The following is a 21,864-nucleotide window of genomic DNA, read 5'->3' on the forward strand; positions in this document are numbered from 1 at the left end:
TTTTAGGTTGCTATGCACCTAAAAGTGATGTATGTATAACCACTTTCCTTTGAAGTATTTGGTTATAGATTCTGGACATATGTCCACGACTGTTCATTATCCATCGTCTTCCAGTTGCTTTTCAACATGGGGATGGTGAAATGAAGGAAATTTGCCAGACTGTCTATGTTTATACGGATATCTAAACCTGTGACAGCAGTACAAACATTGAAATAGCATTTAAGTACCCTAACTTAAGCATAAGGTCAGAGAAATATAGCTGTGATCTGAATCAAAGACCCTTTATAAGGAGTGGATGTCATCACAGTGATGTCAGACTGCTCTGTGTGTGACAGTTTTGAAAATTCAATGTTGGCCGTTTTAGCTGAATGACAGGTTGGGTACACATTCTCATCCTATCCTACACGTTTTCAGTCGGTGGGGTCGCCCCCTGCTGGTCAGTTAAAATAACACAGGTTTAAAGCCCCTCTGCATTGACTTCACTTTTGCTACAAGAGGCCATGTCCACTTCTTCTCCATAGTTGTGGTGTGACTGTAGTACATTTTTGACCATGAACTCTCTTGCCTGTTTCCTGTTCACTGCTGATAACTATCACTTAATCTTCACTGAAGCTTAGACTGTGCTTCACAACCATATGTAAGAACAGTAACTGCTGTGCTGTATTTTTAACTGTTACCCGGTACTGTATCTAACACTACTCATCTTTTTCAAAGTCAACCATTATGAAACCAGAAAAAAATAAACTCTGTAAAGGGGAAAATGTGTTCTTACTCATTTTTTTTTTTACCTTTCTTGCTCAATAATTCGTCTTACTTCTTTTCTCCTTAAAAAGTAAACCAGCATGCACAATATTAGGACCCTATCCTAATAGAGGTAAATTAAAATCTGGTATCATTTCTTTTAATTTACACTCCTGTTTCTGTGATATGTCAGAATGTCTGAAGTGAAAGAAAGTCTTTCTTTGTTTATATGGTTCAACTGATGTAACTGCAAGTCTTTCACAGCCATCACAAGGTCATTTATGTGGGAAATGTCATAAACTCCATTTTCAGATCTTTTTTAGCTTGCATGATCCAATCTTTTAGAAGTCACATGTCCAAAATAACCGTCTCAGATTCCAGGTTTTGCGCAAGATCTGCACCCACATGTAAGGGGGTGCGGTGATGATGCGTAATGGCTGCTCCGTCACTGTTGGGTTGACGCACAGAGCGCGACGCTCAGCACAGCAAGAAACAAACAAAAAAATTGAACTTGTTTTGTCCATGAAACCGTTTTTATTAAAACTTTTTATTTTTTAATTTATCTTATATTTAAAATGTAGCAACAGTTCATCTATGGTCCTTCTGTAAAAAAGAAAAGTAAAATCTTGCCATAAACTGTCATATATCAGCAAGGGTTATTGCATGGTCCTGGGACCAGCCCGCCCCTCCCGTCCAACAAATACCTGGGATCTCTGTTAATATGCTTCGATCGGACAGTGTTTACTCTCTCCATTCAAGGATTGTGCGCTCCAAGAATAGCCGTCAGCGCTTAAAACGCCGGGCTGCGGGGAAGGAAGTGACATGCTACCTTCCACTCACTACACACACTTGGGGAGATTAGCGCGCGGGCAGCAGTAATCTGGTTTCAGGACCACGGCCAGAGACACCGTTTGGCCACGAATCCTGTCGAAAGTTGCCTCCTGTGCGGTGTGAACATTTGAGGACACCAAAGAGTGAAAAGAAGTTCATTAGGACGTTCAGGACTCAGGTGAAGTGGATCTGAAAATGTTAGATCGGTTGGTTTTATTCAATGAGCCTAATTAATCTCTGGACTGTCAGGGTTGCTGGTTCCGCCGCACAGGTAACTGCGCGTTTAGGAGTTTGATGATCAACTGAAATCAAGTTTTTTTCTAATATATATATGCATGTGTGAGTGAGAAACACGAGGCGGAGGGAGTAAAGCAGAAGGCTGTGCGCTCAATCGGGAGCGCGCAAAGACTGCACATTGGTCGGATCCTGGACTCGTGAGGATGGAGATCCGGCCGGACAGGTTTAAGGCCGTGGCAGCCAAGACTCTTGGGAAAATATACGGGTACGTAAGAACTCTCTGGGACAAATTACAAACAAGAAAATGCTAAAAAGCAATAACAACTGCAGGCGTTCACATGTTAAAAATAAACTCCACCCTTTACACTTAATTTAGGCTACAGGAGAACAGTCTATGGTTAATGAGAAACGATTCTGATTTGAATATTTGTCTTAAAAGAGAAATAAACTGCTCATTTAAAGATCAAGCAGTCCAGAGGCCTGGATTTGTGTGGGCTTGGATCACCTGGCACCACATCTGTCCCTCTATAGGCTGCTAAATCTGTCACTTTACAGACTGTTACATACATTGTTATCCTTTTATAAGCGCTGCAGACATGCAAAAGATCATATTTGTGTATCTGAGCCCAAAATGATCTGAAACCCTTAATCTATTTCAACGATAAGTGCATCTTAGGAACAACTAAACATATTTGTGTTTCATTTCAGGCTAAAACTGTTCCATCGGTGTAAAATGAGGCGCTGGATCAATAGCTGGATTCAATTCTGTCATGATTTTCTGCTGTGCTGTCACATTGTCAAATTACTAAATCACTGTCACATTTTGGTGCGTCTTCCTCTTAACGAAAAAAATGAAACAGTATGTTTCAGTTTTAAACCATACCACAAGCATGTTCGATGAGGTTTCATATTTAATCTGCAATCTCACACAGAGTAACGGTATGATATGTAAAACAGACCTATGAGTGCGCTCTCTGCCACACCTGTCACTGTGCAGTGAGCTTAAGAAGACTTTGAGTAACCCTGATTCTAGGAAAGGCTCCAACTTTCCAAAACGAGAAATGTCTCTTGGAGTGTGGGTTGGAAATGAGCAGAATGACAGATTTATCACGTGGACTTTTGGTTAGAAACGTGCGTAAATTGACAAGGAACGTGCGTAAAAGATTCAGAAGTGTTTCCAGTCTTCAGAAATTCCACAGCCCTAAAACATATCCTCGGTTAGCTGCATAAGACTGCGTGACACACCCTCCCTGCAGAGAGCAGGTGTGGGAGCCAGTCAGGAGTCTGGTATTGATGGACTCCCCTTTCTTTCTCTCTCGGGATTTGATGTAGCGTCTAAACACTTAAATCCTCTCCACAAATAGCCTCTCCTCGTCCAAGCTGTCGGCCCACGTAAATCCCTGCAGGCCGTACACCTTGGTCACCTCTCCCTCTCTCTCTCCCCCACCCACTTAAGTAGCCCGATAGCTCGTCATCGGACCCCCCTCCTTCCTCATCTCACAGCCAGCCTGGATTAGGCCACTCGACCTACGACAGAGCCCACAGCAGCCTATAAGCTCCCATTTCCGCAGAGCGCACGTGCCCCCAGGTGCTCCCTTGGTACCTTGCTGCCGTGCGTAACGCGCAGCAGTCCGTTCCTCAGTCCCTGGTCTCTGCACGCAACATTCTCAAAGAGGGGACAGCACACATAACTGATAGCTTACTGGTAATGGCCAAGTTTAAAATTTAATTACACAGTTTTTTCCCCCGTTTTTTTCCGGGTTTTGAACTTTATTCGTTTGAAGGTCAAAACATAGTTTTATATACAACAATATACAATTGCGTTGGTTCTCTCATTCTAATAAAAAATCCACTCTAGGCCAGAATCAATTTAATTCAATTCAAATCTAGTAGACAGAAATTGGGAAAACAAAATCAATATTTCATTGAGGTGGAACCCAAACGCTGATTTCTGCCATTTAGTTGCCCACATTTGACTGCATGTGGCAGTGCTTTTTATTTGTTTTATAGTTTATTATTCTGGCAGTTCTCTATTAATCATTGCCTTTGTGACATAAAAGAAGCATTATTTGATGGAGGTAGAACCCAAACACATTATGCTTGCAACTAACAGTATTTTTTATAGTTGATTAATCTGGCAATAACTTCCATCTATTGATCTATTTTTTAAAGACAGAAGACCCAAACAGTCTCCTGTCATTGAACTGTCAGTATTAGGAGTGCAGCTAACAGTCAAGTTCATTTGTTGATTGATCTTGCAATGACTTTCTCTGTTAACCATTGCCTTTGTGGCAGAACAGAAGCATTTCTTCACAGAAAAGGGACCCAAACACAGCCTTATGTTATTCAACTGCACAAAAAGGGACTGCAAATGACAGCCATGTTCATAATAAATCAATATGCCAATAACTTTTGTCAGTAATCAAATCTGTTTTGACTAAACTAAAGCATTATTTCACAAAGGTAGAACCTAAAGACAGTATCCTGTTATGAAACTACTGACATAAAGACTGCAACTATCAGATTGTTCATTTTCATCACTGATTATTTAGGCAGTAACTTCCTCTATTCTGTTACCTTTGTGACAAAACAGAAGCAATATTTCATAGAGGTAGAACCCAAACACAGTATCCTTTTATTCAACTTCTCCCATAAGGACTGCAGTAGTCCTGTTATTAGTTTTCATCACTGATTTGTCAGGCAACTATTTTAATTTATCGCATTAAACACTTCTTTTTTGGACAAAGCAGAAGCATTATTTCATGGAGATAGAACCCAAACACAGTATATCATTATTGCCTACTTAAATAAGGACTGCAAGTAATGGTCAGATTAAACTGTTTCATCATTGATTTTTCTGGCAATTACTTTGGTTCATAACATTAATCACTGCTTTTTTAACAAAACAGAATCATAATTTCATGGAGATAGAACCCAAACACAGTCTACTTTCATTCAGCTGTCCATGTAAGGAGTATAACTAAGTCTTTTCCAAGGTTGATTATCACGAAATAACTTTCTCCAATGATCATTGCCTTACTGACAAAACAGAAGCATTTTTTCATGGAAGTATCTCAGTATCCTGTTATCCAACTATCACATAAGGACTTTAACTTACTGCTAGATTCATTGTTTTTTGCCATTAATTTATCTGGAAATTACTTTATTAATTATGTTAATCATTGCTTTTGTAACCCAATATGTTATACTTGAAATGGAAATAGAACTCAAACACAGTATCCAATTATTCAATTGTCTTTGAGTACTGCAACCAACAGTCATTTTTATAGTCATTTAATCTTAGCTTTTTTTGATGCCCCTTCCACTGTCCCTAAAATCCCAAGTAATATCACTGAATTTGAAGAGAAAATTAAACAAAGATATAATAAATGAGACAATTGATAATCAAAGTAGAGGCATATCCAATGACTATATGACATGGATTTGTCATCTAATTGTTACATGTCTTGTCTATAAATAGGTATCTATGAATACATTCTGTGCAAGTCTTTTCTGTGGGCATGCATCTTATTAATACATCTTTATACTGGATTAATAACCTTTAGGATAACGGTTCTGACATATAGACAGTTTTCTTTAAATATCCAGCATGTTTTGTTAATTTATATGAAATAAGTTTGCTTATGTAAAATTATTTTGTATGAATACAGTGCTTGTAACCTTTTGTCTTGTTAGACTTATTTTAGTTGGTCTTTTATTAAGGTGTCAAGGAGAATATGCAGTGGCTGCTTGACTCTAGAATAAAATCAACGATCCCAGATGGTTAACTCAACTCAGACCCAAGGTTCTGAACCGTCCTGACATTTGCCCTTGATGTATGAATTAAGAGATTAACTTGGACAGAGAGCTGAAAGTACTCAAGAGAGAGCAGGTCTTACATGTCATCAAGATTAAGATTTTGCTTTTCTTATTAATTTAAACTGGTCCACAGACATGTAAGAACCTCTTCTGATGGTTCGTTGAGTGCAACAAAGCGTAGGTCAGGAAGCTTGTGAGGATTACAACTCATCATCTTAACTCAGGGTCACTCATGAAAAGTCACTGCAACAGACATTCTTTTTGAGAAAAATGTCTAAGTATCTCAACTATCATATCCAGTAAATTGTGCTAATTTAAAGTCATAGAAAATACACCTCCACTAAAGGATGAGAAAATAAATTTCGGTTGAAGAAGAAAATGTTGTGGACTGTTTTAGACAATGTGTGAGTCAGGGGAGTTGACAATAAAAGGACATTTTAAAGATGAAGAGGAGACAGGAAGAATGAAGAGAGACCCGCTCAGACAAAAATAGTCCAAGAGAGCCAGAACTATTAATAATTCAAAAGGGAGAATCATTAATACTTGATCAGAGTCAGAGACTGTTAGAGCCCCTGCTTACAGTAACTAATAGAGTGTGTATGTTTCATTATTGTGTAGCCTTTATTTGACAGTTTGCTAACTGCTTAGAGGAGCTTTGAGGTTGAAGTTCAGTCCAAGTCTTTTTGATCACTTAATATGTTTGTTTCTATTTTATTATCGAGTCTCCACAAGAAGAACGTCTTGTGATTCTGGAGAGCAGCCATGATGGTTGTAAAAATATCTTCCTCGGGTGCTTTTCCGTCTCGTGCATATCTGAAATGTGACTATCCTTTCTTCTTGGTGATCTGATAACATTCTCGTTATGGGTGCGGTTTGTACATGGAGAAACTCAGTCTCATACAGCTTTACAGAATAAACGGGAATTCGTTGGCAAGGTTTGCTTTGTACTTTACCTTAGTGGGATGGCCAAATTAAGTGAGTGCTTGTATCCTCACTGATATGTTCCTTTCTTTGACTCCCCTTTTGGGAAAACACCAAAGTTTTGTGCTAGCAAAGCGTTTTGGGTGTTTTTGTTGACCCCACAATTTACTGTGGGAAGGCTCTGTACTTCAACCATCTAACAAGGAATAAAACCCCCACAAAATCTAACAATTAATGAGGCAAATAAGGTATTTGATATTTTAAAAAACTGTTGTTAGAACAGAGTTTGCCAACATCTCTTAAAATCTCTTCACCTCTTCTACCTCACCACAGTTACATCTGAGATTTATTAGTCTAGATGTGGATAGGGGTATTTCAATAAGTTGTCACAATGCTTGGCACACATAATACCTCTTATTGCTGGCTCTGACTGGTCAAAGTCCATACATGAAAACATAAGCTATGAATGACTCTTAGTGTTGGTCTTAAAGGTTTAGATCAGCCTTTTTTTAAAATGCCACATTGTACATTTTGTTCATTGTATGCAAGCAGTTCTGTTGTATTTTTTTCATCATAATGCGGTTTTCTGTGGTGTCAGGGTCAGGGGTGTGTCCAGGCCTTTTTTTGACGTGGGTGGCCCAATTGGGACTCTGACATAGGCAGGGTGGCCAGGGTATGTGTGCATATGCGCAGGCATTTACCCCTTCTGTCATCACTATCTATTTTTAAGAACTATCATTTATGGATCACACAAATGTTACAGTCCTAAGTGTGATTTTTGTTTACTTAAAAGCAAACAAACAACAGTGGTTATACATAAATCTTCTAACCTTAATTCTTCAAGGACTTAAAAAGGGATGTTTGCCCAAAGTCACATTTGATTGCACTAACAAAAGAAAATGTGCTACTATTAAACACAAATAAAATCCCTGTCAGCCTATTAACACATCCCTAAACTGTCAGTTTTAAGGTAAGTCCCACACTGGCCACCTCTCTGGATGGGGATCTTTGATCGGGGATCTGCAGCTTTGGCTTGCATTGTAATTGGTAGATTGATTAACCATAACACCCCGACTCCTACCCACATAACATTGTTCAGTTGGCCACTAGGGAGCTGTTGCATATTTTTCAGTTTCTATTGATCTAAGCCCACCAGTGTGATACACAGTATCCTATATATAATGCTGTTCGGCTCAAGTCAAGACAAGTAGAACCATAATATATATATATATACATATATATATATATATATATATATATATATATATATATAACAGTGGTTCATCTCTAAACAAGAGTCCCTTTTTTTCTTTATCTCCTTCTGTTCTGTACAAGTGTCTGTCTAATAAGTTAGTCTGTCAAACACACCCCATCCCCCACTCCAGGCTGTATTTATACCCTGTAGTATATTTTGTGCTCCATGTATCTCTTGACTGTGGCTGTAAGTTACATTTACATGACAAAGGCATACATTTGCTTTGCTTTAAAATATAGAGACCTTGAATTGTCCAATGAAGACAGCAAACATAAAAAGACTTCCTGTGCTCCATCTTCAGCACCTGCAGTGCTGGAGTCTGATCTGAGAACTCAGCATTGCACATGTCATGTTTAATAGATGATGTGCTGCATTTAGATACATATTTGATGTGTGTTAGACTGGAGGCTGGCAGAGGTCATAGTTTCTCAGGGTTTCTCAGCAGGCGATGTGAACATAGATTCAACACAGCGGAAAAAAAAGAAGAATTAGCCTTCTGTGCTTCTTTAAACCAGTTTCTCTTTTACTCACTGTTTCTTCACTGCTGGGCCATTCTGTTACATGATGAATGTCTGCAATGGAAAAATACCAAATATATTAACACCTTGAGAAGACAGACTAAGACAAAGTTCTGTCAGTGAGCTCCAGTTGGTGTAGGATGACAGACGATTATGTTGACAGTCTTTTGTTAAGATGCTTATCAAACAAAGGCTGTATACAAAAGTGGACCTCGCCACCGTGACAGCACAGATTAGTGTGAAAACCCCGCTTTTGAAGCCTTGAATTGTGCTTTTCTGCTGCCGCAATCTTATTTGTTTTTGGAACCAGAAGTGACTATATTTGGAAAAAACAGGATACACATTAGTACGTCTCAATCATGGTTGACACATCACCATGGTAGCTTGTCAATCAAAGGTAGCCAAGCCCTTCAGCGTGACATGATTTATTGTCTGTTTTACTCTTAATAGTACCATCATTTACTAAATGAACATCTCTTGAAGAAAACTTGAAACTAGAAACTAAGACCATAAACTCATTGAGGAAATGTATGACTGAGCTAATAAATACACTGAAAGTAGGGTACTTTCCCACATGTGGTGTAAAACAGACTGGGTTAATCGATGGACGACATGACAGCTCAACAACAGTGAAGCCAAAACATTCGGTGCTCCCCTCACTGGCTGGCCACAGTATAGGTTAAGTCAGCCTCCTCCATGTTAACAGATGGGGCATCAAATAATCTATTACTGATACGTGGTTTCTGTCATCGTAATTAGATCTTATCATACTGATTGTGGCCCAAAGAGACACATTATGAAAATCATGCATAACCAATAATGCAATGACCAGGTATAGTAGAAGGCACAACAGAAACAGAGCAATTATAGTAAAAGACGAGGTGAGCATGATGAATCGTAGACCTGTCTAAAAAGATATGTTAACTGTTTTCTAAATGCCTTAACAAAATTGGCAGAATGTAAAGATAATCAAAGATAAAGGTAGAGTTCCATCACATAACAGCAAAGTTATGCCACGTCTGTAGGACAGTAGGTGCAGTGAGCTAGACGTCAGTGATTAAGCTGATGAGTATGGGTGAATGAGTTCTTTCAGGTATTCTGGCTGTGTAAAGCCTGGTTTATACTTCTGCATTGAATCGAGGTTGTGGCATATGCCATAGGTCTGCGTGGCTCTTTTCCAACACAGAAGCCTAGACAGATGTGCACCTCCTTCCAAATGTAGCTACGTGTTGAAATGACATGGATCACAACCCCGGTGATTGGTTGGCTGGGTGTTGTCGTATTTCTTGCACTTACATTTCCAGAATCACTGTACATCGGATGTACATTCTGTCTCCTCCGACGTCTCAGCCTTTTTCTTCTTTGTCATAATTGCTGTAGGATCAAGGGCAACATTTATCAGCTCCAATTTAACAACACTTCCTGAGTTGCTATAGGTCCCTTGGGACAAGCAAGCAGAAAACGTAGCGGGACCGGAAACAGCAGATCTGTCTAGCAAAGAAATCACACTGCCTATAAGCTTTTAGGCAGAGTATTGCAAAGCAACGTGGAAACAGCGAGTCCAGGCTTAAGGCTTTGAGAGTGGGGCTGATAATCTTCAACTGAATCTTATAGGCAATAGGGAGCCAGTGAAGAGATTTCAGTGCAGTAGTAATGTGAGACTGTTTGTGTGACCTAGCAAGTAATCTTGCTGCAGCGTTCTTATTGACATTTGGACGATTAAGAGCAAATGTAACAAACAGTACCACAAAAGTCACTGTGAAGTGTTGCTGTGGACTATACTCCGGGATCTTTGCTGTTTCATCAGCTAGTTGAATGGGTTTTGGTTCATGGAAGAGACAGGACATCAAGACTCTAGCTTCAAAAATGTCACCAACTCAGTATTTCAGCATCTATCTTAGGGGGTGTTTTGGGTTCACATGTGTGTGTGTTTTTTTTAAGGTGGAGATTTGTCATCCAATCTTTGTATCCGGTTAATGGTATAAAATATTCATACTTCATTTTGCAACCAGCAGAGTCTCCCCCTGCTGGCCACTAGAAAGAAATAGGTTAACTCACTTTGTGTTCTATTCTTAATACTCATTTGTAATTACTATTGGCTTCACTTTTGATAGCAGAGGCTCTGTCTACTTCTTACATACAGTCTGTGTTATCAAGCTAAGTCGTCAGTCTATAAGCCTATAAAACATTATCTGCTCTCACAGCGAAGGGTTGCTTGATGAGCAGCTAATTGTCTTTTAAGAAGATCCAAAAAATAGAAGTCTAAAGTAGCCTAAACATAAAATATCTTTATTTTGAAGAAACAATAAGACTGTAAGGGGTTTCTTTGAGCTTTCACTTGAAATGAATCAACAAATACTTGTTTGACTGAATCTATTTTTCTGGCATGAAGTTTTGGTGTCTATTTTCAAGGTTCTTTCTGTAGCAAGCTATCTTGATCTGAGAAAAGGTGCTATTCAGTACTGCTAATGGACATTTCAACTGTCTTACTATGGTACAGAGCCAACCCAGTGACTGACTGGGGTCCAGATAAAAACGGTTTACATATTTACATTTTCTCCTCACTCCCTTCGCCACAGAGCTCTTGAGAAGAAGCAGGAAAATGGAGAGACGATTGAGCTGTCTGCTGAGGGCCGGCCGGAGCTGGTGGAGGACAAGGAGCTGCCTGTTGTGGACTGCACATGTTTCGGCCTGCCCAGGCGCTACATTATTGCCATCCTCTCTGGCATTGGCTTCTGCATCTCCTTTGGTATCAGATGTAACTTGGGCGTGGCCATCGTCAGCATGGTGAACAGCCATACTGTCTACAGAGACAACAAGGAGGTCATAGTGGTGAGTAGCGTACCCTTCAGTAAAAAGGTCAACAACAACAACCAATCAATCGAAAACAAAATGTTTGTGTCTTGAGATTAATTATGTACAATATGTTTGTTGTGTGTGCGTCCATCAGAGAATATTTGAAGCCTTTGACAACACACGTACGTGCTCATTTCATGAAGAATTGATTTTTGGTAGTCTCAGTTTTGCTCTTAATTTCCAAAAAACGAAAAGCAAAATGCTAAGGTATACATGCATTTCATGAGTTGGGGTACACAATTTTCCTGTATCAAAGCTGAATCTATTAAGAAAAGATTTGCCAATTTCCCCTTTCGATTTAAATGTATATGTGATATTCTTTAATAATCTTGGTATAATCTTGAGAAAAGAAAGGCAGATTTCCCAAAAAGATTTTGGTTTCACTCAGATGATGGTTTTAGAGACCTCAAAAATTATCTTGGTTGTTTGTGGTGCCTCATTTCATTCCTCATCAACACTTCCTACACTGATCAATAACACGGAAGCAACTTATTTCCTCATTATTTAAACAGAAATTAAAATTTCAACTTACCAATGAGTCTTCAGGTAAGAATAAACTCAAAAAAGTCAAATTTGAGCAGATTTTTTTTTACATTGCTAAGCTCAAGTTCACAGAGTTTATGGGTACAACACTACCTTGGTTTGCTGAGTGTGGCTAGCATTAGCAGAGCTAGCACCACAGGCACTCAGTCCTCCCTGCAGGTTAATGTACTCATACCTGTGATTGTTGTGTATTTCTAGACTGTGTTGAGTTTACCAGTCACAGCCTACATACAAGTTTATCTCCATTTTCTAGATCAAAGTACTGTCAAACCACACCGTGCTACCGGATGCCTTCAGTCATCTGTGCTTGTTTACATCCGGATAGTGGCGCACTATAATATTAAGCATTTGCAAGTAAAAGGAGATACAGCTAGTGGCAGATGGGTACGCTACAGTTTAGACACAAACTGACCAGCACTTCAGGCCATTATAAAATCATTAATATTAATAGTATTAACATTAACCCACTTGTAGTTCTGGTGCTGACTAGCAAATGTGATGACGTTTAAACATTTCATTAACCAAACGCACATATCCCTTATCAAGAACGGGTAATTATAAAACTGACATTTCATCAGGTGCAATAGTTAACACAATCTAGGCTCTGCATGCAGAGAAGGTGCTCTTGATAGCTAATAAACATTATTCTTGAAATATAAGGGTTAAAAATTAGCACATTAATGAATAAATAAAACACAAAAAAACCCTTAAATTCTCAAGAAAACTGTTCTAAAAATGAATGTGTGCGTAGCTGTTCTTAGTCTCTGTGAGGAAGTCTGGTTTGTGTTGATTCTGGAGACCCCTGTGGATGTAGTACAACCGTACTTCCTCTTTGATGATCTTGCCTTGCACAAAAATCTCACCCATCCTTATTTCAAATGCCTTACTGTACATGCAACTCACAATGAACTTTTGATGTTAAACATGTTTTGACAGTGAGGTGCTGATAGCCTCATCTAACACCTACAGGGATGGGGTGACAGTAATTTAAAATTACTTGTTAAAAGTATCTCTCTGATGGACTTTTGCTTTTGTGGGCTGTAAAGAGGTATCAGTACTAATTTTTCTCTGTTTCATTACTGGCAAAAAAACTCCTTACAGGAGCTTTAATTTTCAGAATATTTTACTATGGGTGAAATATTCAACTACGGCTTGACTCAAGTTTTCCATGCAGATTGCCAATTTTCCTCACTTTGTGTCTCCCTTCCGTCTCAACAGAAAGCTCAGTTTGACTGGGATCCAGAAACTGTGGGAATGATCCACGGGTCCTTCTTCTGGGGATACATAGTAACTCAGATCCCTGGAGGGTTTATCTGTCAAAAGTTTGCAGCCAACAGGTTTGTGAAAAGACCACTTACAGTATGCAAAGGATAGTTGCACACTCTCTGTACATACTGATTTTTGATATTTCCTTTTCCAGAGTGTTTGGCTTTGCTATAGTGGCCACGTCTTGCCTGAATATGCTCATCCCTGCAGCAGCACGAATGCATTTTGGCTGCGTTATCATTGTCAGGGTGTTTCAAGGACTTGTGGAGGTGCTTGGCTCTTGTTTGTAGCTTTCTCTTAAACACATGCAAAAAACAACAAGGAATATTTCTATGTTTTATTTTTAACATTCACCAATATTATGTGATCTTTTCCCTATTCTTCAGGGAGTTTCTTATCCTGCCTGTCACGGTATTTGGGCAAAATGGGCTCCCCCACTTGAGAGAAGTCGCCTGGCTACGACAGCTTTTTGTGGTGAGTCATTGTCACAGAAGCTGGTTCTTTCAGTCTTCAAACAAAGGAAGTTTTTTTTAAACAAAATATGAGACATGTAATGCACAACTAGAGCTGAAGAGATCAGTTTATTCACCAGTTACATGTTATATAGAAAAATAATCAACATCTATTTTCATTATTGATTTAACATTGAATTTATTTCACATAAAATTGTTGAACCATTGTTGGTTCCAGCTTCTCAAAAATGAGGAGTTGCTGCTTTTCTGCTGTTGACAGTGATTAAAATATCTTTTGTACTGAGCTGTCAATCAAGACAAGAACATAAAAGACACAGTTTTTCGCTATTTTCTGACATGCTATAGACTTAACAGTTAAGTGACAAAAAAAGAGGGTGATAATTTATTAAATAACTGTGAGTTGCCACACAATGTCTCTCCTTTTTTAGGTTCTTATGCTGGTGCTGTGATTGCCATGCCTTTAGCTGGAATCCTGGTCCAGTACTCAGGGTGGTCATCAGTCTTTTACGTCTACGGTAAGATGCTCAAACCTTAAGGCTCAAGGGAATTAAAACCTATTTTTTTTTCAATTGGAATTAGGACTTGGACAATTACACATCAGAAATTTCTAAACATGATAACATTCCTATAGTAATGAGTTATTTTGTGACTACAGTTAGGACATAAAAATGCTATATTCAAAAGTTGTGTAGAAGCACTTGTCAATATGCAGAGTAGTATTCAGAGGCAAGAGGACAAGCTGGCACACTTTGGAAAAGTAAAAAAGGACTAAAATCAAAAAGGTCAGCACCATTAATGCGAAAAGAAGACAACAAATTTGCCCCCCATTATGCATGAGTTCAACATCAAATCTCAGTTCAGACCAACTCCAGTTATGCTACTTTTCAGCTTGTTCTTGTACGACCTTTAAATTCCAGTTTTCACACTTACATATGTTAACATCTTTTCTTTTCTCTACCCACCTTTCAGGAACTTTTGGGGTCATGTGGTACTGTTTCTGGTTCCTGGTGTCATACGAAAGTCCAGCAGCCCATCCCACCATCACTGAGGAGGAGAGGACATATATTGAGGAAAGCATTGGCGAATCAGCTCAACACACAGTAACGGTCAGTATGTGGAAATGTTTCGTCCAATGAAAAACACAATGTATAAATCTAACCTTACATCTAGACAAACTGGACCTTCCCACAGGAGAGGGCTGTGCTTTGTTCTCAGAAGAAAGAAATCATGGTCAACAGTTTACGAATCCTTGCCCAGAAATGGCAAACGGGCACAGACTATAAAATGAGCGCACTAGAATACACCAGTTGTGAAAACTGGGGCCCACACAGATATCAATGTTAAAAATAACAGTTCAACCAATAACTAATTCCTGTACCAATGTATGCCAATGTTAACTGATACATCGGATTATCCCTTGTGCACATGCATTTGTAAATGAGGGGTTCAGATTTACTCGAAGCTCTTTTTTCTCATCTGACACCATGGGTGCTCAGTACCTGAGGATCGAATAGATCCAAAAAACAGAGTAGAGAAAGTAAAGGGGAAGAGAGCAAGAAGGTTGCTAACCTGGTGGAGTTTAAAATTATTACTCATTTCACTAATGTTATACTAATGTGTTGAACTGAAGTACAATTAATAACTTAAAAAATATAAGCAACCAGGATATATTTAGTTTTTCTCATGAGAGTAAACTTCGGCTTATTTGGGCTTTTATTTGTTAAATAAAACTTGTGATTTACTCTATACATCATTTAACTGATGTACCTGGTTGTTATAAAAATAAACAATTACACTACAACTCAACATTTTTATGAATGACCCAAGTCAGACTCTTCAAAATTTAATGGCAAAATGGTTGAAGTGACACATCTGTGTGTTTCAGAAATTCAACACACCGTGGAGGGCCTTCTTTACATCCATGCCAGTGTACGCCATCATCGTGGCTAATTTCTGCAGAAGCTGGACCTTCTACTTGCTTCTCATCAGCCAGCCTGCATACTTCGAAGAAGTGTTTGGGTTTGAAATAAGCAAGGTAAAGTAACCAAATTAAGGAGTTATGTGCAATGTAATGCACAAGGAATAAATATATCAACAAGCTTAGTGGCACTAAACTATTTGGGGAAGGCAGGGCATTAGAAATTCTGTTTACTAACTGTATTGCAATAACCATTCACTCTAGTCTCAAATCTGTCATGAAAAAGAGCTTTCCTCCCCCTCTCATCTAGGTGGGTATAGTTTCTGCTCTTCCTCACCTCGTCATGACCATTATTGTGCCCATTGGTGGCCAGCTTGCCGACTACCTGCGCTCCAACCAAATCATGACCACCACTAACGTCAGGAAACTCATGAACTGCGGAGGTAAGAAAATCGCTGATAAAAGGCCTTTTACAGCCTTTTTCTGCACATCAAGGAGAGCTTTTCTTAGCAGCCTATTTTTAGTCAGAACACCTGGTTTGATCATATAAACCGGAAAAATAACACAGTAGCTCATTGGCTAATTCTATGGTGAACATAGGTGTTTAGTTAGCTGTAGTGAGAAAATATTTGCTGTATAAAAGGAAATGATGAGTCACCGTAAAGCAGATACGCTGCCTGTGTTGGCTATTTTTGAACTACAGAGAGAAATCGATAGCATTGAAATGGAGAAGCATACAGTGTACATATCACTTTGAGAGAAGCTGTCAGTGCTGGTGTAACAACAGCTCTGTCAATAGCATTTTATAAAAATGGATGAGCAGGGTGCAAAGAAAAGGTCTTTGGTTGGTTTAAGTGAACATCTTGTGCTGAGACTTAATGTTTTATATAATGTGAGTCATTCTTTGTTTGTTTCTTTACTATTTCACTTGTCTGTATCAGGCTTTGGGATGGAGGCAACCCTGCTGCTTGTGGTTGGCTTTTCCCACACAAAAGGTGTTGCCATTACATTCCTGGTCCTGGCGGTGGGATTTTCTGGCTTTGCAATTTCGGGTGAGATCATCTTCTATAACTTTATTAAAAAAAAAACACATCAGCACCCACACTGCTTTTTCTTTTTTTCTGAGAACGACAAATATAGAAGTAGACCTTCCAGTGCTTTTGAATATCCACTTCCTATAATTGATTTAGTCCTTGAATTGCATTATCCTTCCTTTTAAGGTTTTAATGTCAACCACCTGGACATCGCACCACGTTATGCCAGTATCCTCATGGGTATTTCCAACGGTGTGGGCACTTTGTCGGGCATGGTTTGCCCACTTATAGTTGGTGCCATGACGAAGCACAAGGTGAGAGCTTATAAATATGTTGCACTTTTTTCTCTGTTATTCCACTCATTTTCTCTTGTCTGAATGTGTTTTATAGACTCCTCGATAAGTTTGACATTCTGTTAATCCTTAGAAATTTCCTTTTTTTCCTTTCACCTTCTTTTTCAGACCCGAGAGGAATGGCAGGGTGTGTTTCTTATTGCCTCGCTGGTTCATTATGGAGGAGTAATATTTTATGGTATGTATACCTTTTTCATCTTCTGTTTCCATTCATTTCTATATTAAGTAAAGGATCAAAGTGTTCAAATATAGAGCAATCTGGCCTGTATTTTCGTGTCCAGCACGCTATAATGCATGATCCATTTCTCAAAATGCTTTGATTGTTTCTGAAAGAATCAATTGAGGGGTTCAACAACGTTTGTGATAATGCAGCATGGTGACCATACAGACATTCTGTCATTACAAAATGGATTAGCTTGGCGTTGTCAGACCCATCAGCAAGCTCATATTCATTTTCGCAGGCAGTTGGGTCTGGAACTGCTGCCATTCAAAATGATTTCCTGCCGATTTCAGATAGACTGGACCAATTGTATTCCTTAATTTAGAAATGGGGTGGGTCCTATAAGGTGACAAAACAGGAATGCTGCTTCAGCCTTTTCATAAACAACCAAGATGGTAGTTTCCATAGCAAGGGGGTCTGTTGAATACGCTATTGCTGCTGTTTTAAGAGAACTTAATGGATGATGTATCGTCATTAAAACAAGAACTAACAATTGCACTTGCAGAGTTCATTGGTAAAAAATATGTGTTTGCTATACTGCCAACAGGATTTTCTGTCACTCTACGCTACGTTACACGCAGGGTTGCTTTAATTGATTGTAGAACTGTCCAATTGCTTTCAGAGGCCCTTCCACATGTTGCTAATGCTCCCTTGAAAAGGAATCAATTGAACAGATCCAGACCCATTTCCCAAGATGCATGGGTCTGGCGACGCTAGGCTAAAAATGAATCGATATGTTACTGTTATCATGCAGAAATGATTGTCCATTTTATACAGGGAACCCAGTTTTTTTTTTTTTAGTTTGATGCTTAATTTAGGTTAATTAAAAGGTAATTAGGGCCCCATGTTTATTAGCATCCAGAGCTCAAAAGTGAGATTCGATCACAAGGGGGCTAACTAAACATGCATTTGGAGATGATATGCAAAGTGTGAACGTGTGAACGTTGTACTTAAAGTTGTCGACTAAATAGGATCACACCACATGCACCAGATCTAAATACCCCTCTGTTTTCTTGGTTGTAGGACTCTTTGCATCAGGAGAGAAGCAATACTGGGCAGAGCCAGAGCAAACAAGCGATGAGAAGTGTGGCATCCTGGATGAGGATGAGCTGGCAAATGAGACGGAGGAGTTGTATCGTACAACTGGTGGAGCAGGCTACGGAGCCATGAACCAGGGAGCAGATCCCAATGGGGGTGGAGGCGTGGGAGGAGGAGGAGGTGGCTGGGTCTCAGACTGGGACAAAACTGAGGAGTATGTCCAACCAGCTGGGACCAACAATTACCTTTATGGAGGAGGGGCAGACCAGGACTTTACATAAAAACCAGGAGATCATCTGCATATTGCGTTTAGTGACGAAGAATGTCAACGGTGGGAAGTTTCACCTGATGGCAAGAAGAACTTTGAAAGTGCGGATTTAACATGCAACATCGGAGAGGACAATTTTGAGAAAGTCTGACTTTAATATCATATATGAACTGAATTTAAAGGGACTCCACAGTCGAGGTGAAGGCACTAGTTTTAAAATATGTGTTTGTGTGTGATTAAAATTGTGTACTGTGTGTGACAGACAATCTAAGTCGGAGTGTGGGTTTTAGGCCTGGTTTGGCTTTCGTTGATGTTAATTCATTCTAATAAATGTAGAACATTTCGATATTATCTGACAGGATTTGGATTTTAATCATATATACCTCTCATCTATATTTCAGTTTTTCAAGGTTATAAATACTTAGGTGCACATATGTCACAAGCCCATTTCTACTGTTGGGTTGAAACCTATAGTTTGTCCATGTGGTTTCATAAATTGTCATAGGTTGCACTGAAACTGGAGCTGTAACGTCTTCACACATTACAAAATATTTTTATTTTCCAAATAACAAATATAAGTTTTGTCCTTATGTGCACACCTTGAAGAAGAAGCATGTGACTTGTGCCAATACAAGAAAATATATTCCTCTGTAGTATTGGTTTACTCATCCACTGAGAAGGTATGTCGACACCTACAAATATGGCTGCTCACATCTGTCTATGAAGTCTAAATAGCCCACACAGATATTGTGATTTCCTAATGCAATAATATTTTACATGAAAGGCCTCAAACCTGCCTGCTTGCTAACCACCTGGGGAATAAAAATGCCTGGAAATGGTCTAAGAGAAATATCATCATGCAGGGTAATAGTAACAGTACCTTATCCCTCGTCTTCCCTTATCTTAGTTTGGAGCTGCATTTATTTTCTTAAAGCAGTTTCCTCAATAACCCTCTCTGAATTATTTTCCATATGCTTTACACAAAAAATATGCTTCTTTTATGTTATTCTATCATGTTTTTATTGTGTCCAGGGAATTCATGCATTTAGTGTTAACATCTGCAAATGCACTTTGCTGTCACCACACAACCTAAGAACCCCTACACACCCCTCTCTGCTCTCTGTCACAGGGGCATTGTACAGAAAACACTAAGCAGAGCGTAATGGGTGGTGCAAGTTATGCCTGCCAATATTACAAACTGAAGTAAAATTGATAATGTCCGACTGATAGAGCCATCACATAACACTTACTTCATCTATAAAAAAAAACCATGTGGTTTATTTAATGTTAAATGATCAATAAACCTGCTCCCATTAAGAATAAATGGATAACAACAAAGTAAAAACACATCACTGTACATGAGCGATTTGTTTCTTTTTGCTGGTAGATGTTATAGGTATCTGGCTAGCCCAAAAAAGAAGGCATAAGATTTAGTAATAATCAGTGTTAGAGTTTTGCGGAGCAGTATCACTCACTGGTAAAGTTTCACTGAAAGGTTTAAATATTAAATGTTAGGATTTTTACTGTTTTTTTGACTTTTTTTCAATCATTTCTTGTTAAATGTTTTGTTCTGGATTGTAAACCAAAACAGTATATGTAAAAAATCATGTACATGTGGAAATATTGTATAATAAAATCTAGAGGTAATTATTCTTGTACAATTCTAAATATTCTCAGCAGTTAGTGCCTCTACTTTCCAAAGAATACTTGATAGCAGCTGTGTTCAATTTTTAACCAGCTTTTTTCATTTATAGTACCCGTTATGTCCTGTTCAAGCCAACCTTTCTTTGCTTCATGTGTGATTCAGGGACTAATAATGTTGATCTTTAAACCCCTTGACTACAGTGGTTTTATGTTACCCATAAGGCTGTACCCTGTCCAGACAGCATATTGATTGCTGAGCTGAAGTATAAGAGTGTTGAAATGAAGAAGAAAAATAGATTTATTTTGGCACCAGAGCAGGGGACTCACCAGGAAGACACTGAGGCTCAGGCTACTCACCCTTGAAGTCCAACTCCAGCCTCTGGAATCAATGGGATTATCCTCCAACCATCTGTCAGTGAGAGAAAAAGTAGTTACCTGGAAGTAACTCCAGTTCTGAGGACATGCGTTGAGTTTTAAAGGGCTTTGCTGTAGGTTTGCCCCATTGAAACTCTTCCTTAGCACCCTGAGAAAAATCTTTGCACTCACCACACATTACCTAATCATGCTCTCTGGGCTAGGTGCCAAAAAAAAAACCGATAGTCATCAGTCTGACTCTCTAATGTTTTCTACACAATGTTGCACCAAGCACCAAGTGTAATAGTCAGTCCAGTAATCCAAACAAAAGTGGGTATTGTGACCAGGGATACCCTTGCAAATATTTTCCCCAGATATGTTGATGGTTGAAGATGCTGATGTGGTGAAAACCATATCAAATGTCCCCTGCAGAAAGGTTAGTATGCCTTGCAGGGAAGACAAACACATCATTGCGCCTAAAAGAGTGATTGTAAATTACTGATTTCCACAAACAGTCCTTTTCCAGAGCGTGGTCTCACTGTTGAAAATTCTGAAATTACTCTACACACGACTACCCTGATAGAAAATAGAAATCACAAAAACTGAACATCGGTATTATCTGCTGGCAGTCCGCTGAGTCTATAAAGATTTTCACCAAACAGGTAACTTTCAGAAACCCTTCATAGAGGAGTATCACTTGGGATTTCTTTATAGCAAATGACAATATATTATTCCATAATAATTTGATTAAAGCATCAGTTAATTTAATTAAACCAGTTTCATTCTTCAACACAAATTGTACTTCAACACACAACGGCTATGAACTGTCATACAAATATCTGTCTGGAAGTTAGAAGTCAAGAGCCCAGGAGTTATTCAACTAGCAAGCATGTTTTTTAATGTTCTACATTGTCATAATACTACATAGGGGCTTTATTGTGAAATAGCAAGTTTATTCATTTTTCCTGTATCAGCATTATTTGTTAATGTTTAATTTAGTACACCTGACAAAAAGGAAGCTATTTTGGTTTTCCTTCTCCGACTTTTATTTCTCAAATATTAGAAGAAAACCATGAGAATATCGGAGAGGTGAAGGTGCTTAAGTTATTGAGGGCAGCAACAAAGCTTTAATAGCCCCAAAGCTTCAGAAGGCTTTGTCAGCCCAGGAAAATAGTGCCAAACAAGGAATCAGAAAGAAAACTTTTTAAGCTTTTTTAAACGTTTTAATATATTTATCCGCCCCTCACGACGGATTCAGAAAACAAAACTGAACATTGCCAGACAAAGCTCCACACTAAACAGCAAGCAGAAAGTTTGAGAAGAGGTTACCTGCAGTGCAACTAAATCCGGACTGTCCAGGTGTGTATTTCTTGGACGAACAGCCGGGCACAAACGTTGGCCCCATTTTAAACCCTGTAGCTCCTCCTACTGGGCTTTATGACTCACACATTTTCTCATCATTTGAAAGAAGTTTAAACTTTTAAACTCCTCTAACTTTTGCATAATATTTAATACATTCTTATAATAGTTAGAATTTATCACAACATCATATTTGCGGAGATAATGTAGGCTATA

The 21,864-nt window shown here is 38.8% G+C and overlaps 1 protein-coding gene and 1 long non-coding RNA gene across 2 annotated transcripts; one reads left to right on the forward strand and one right to left on the reverse strand.

Moving 5' to 3' along the window:
• The first annotated feature begins 2,012 nt into the window (after positions 1 to 2,012).
• LOC117830241 (vesicular glutamate transporter 1-like) lies at positions 2,013 to 18,677 on the forward strand. Its single transcript, XM_034708277.1, has 13 exons — positions 2,013 to 2,074; positions 10,902 to 11,154; positions 12,940 to 13,058; positions 13,142 to 13,256; positions 13,374 to 13,461; positions 13,889 to 13,975; positions 14,430 to 14,566; positions 15,346 to 15,495; positions 15,689 to 15,821; positions 16,320 to 16,430; positions 16,599 to 16,726; positions 16,874 to 16,943; positions 18,009 to 18,677. Exons 1-13 carry the CDS (start codon positions 2,013 to 2,015, stop codon positions 18,302 to 18,304), a joined length of 1,749 nt encoding a protein of 582 aa, XP_034564168.1. The 3' UTR covers positions 18,305 to 18,677.
• LOC117830242 lies at positions 8,090 to 21,745 on the reverse strand. Its single transcript, XR_004634747.1, has 6 exons — positions 21,619 to 21,745; positions 20,293 to 20,344; positions 14,423 to 14,504; positions 10,875 to 11,126; positions 9,619 to 9,696; positions 8,090 to 8,376 (listed from the first exon to the last, which is right to left on the reverse strand). It is a non-coding gene; the product is annotated as an uncharacterized LOC117830242 (long non-coding RNA).
• Between the last annotated feature and the right edge of the window lie 119 nt (positions 21,746 to 21,864).

Source organism: Notolabrus celidotus, chromosome 18 (genome assembly GCF_009762535.1).
Source record: "Notolabrus celidotus isolate fNotCel1 chromosome 18, fNotCel1.pri, whole genome shotgun sequence".
NCBI classification, from domain to species: domain Eukaryota; kingdom Metazoa; phylum Chordata; class Actinopteri; order Labriformes; family Labridae; genus Notolabrus; species Notolabrus celidotus.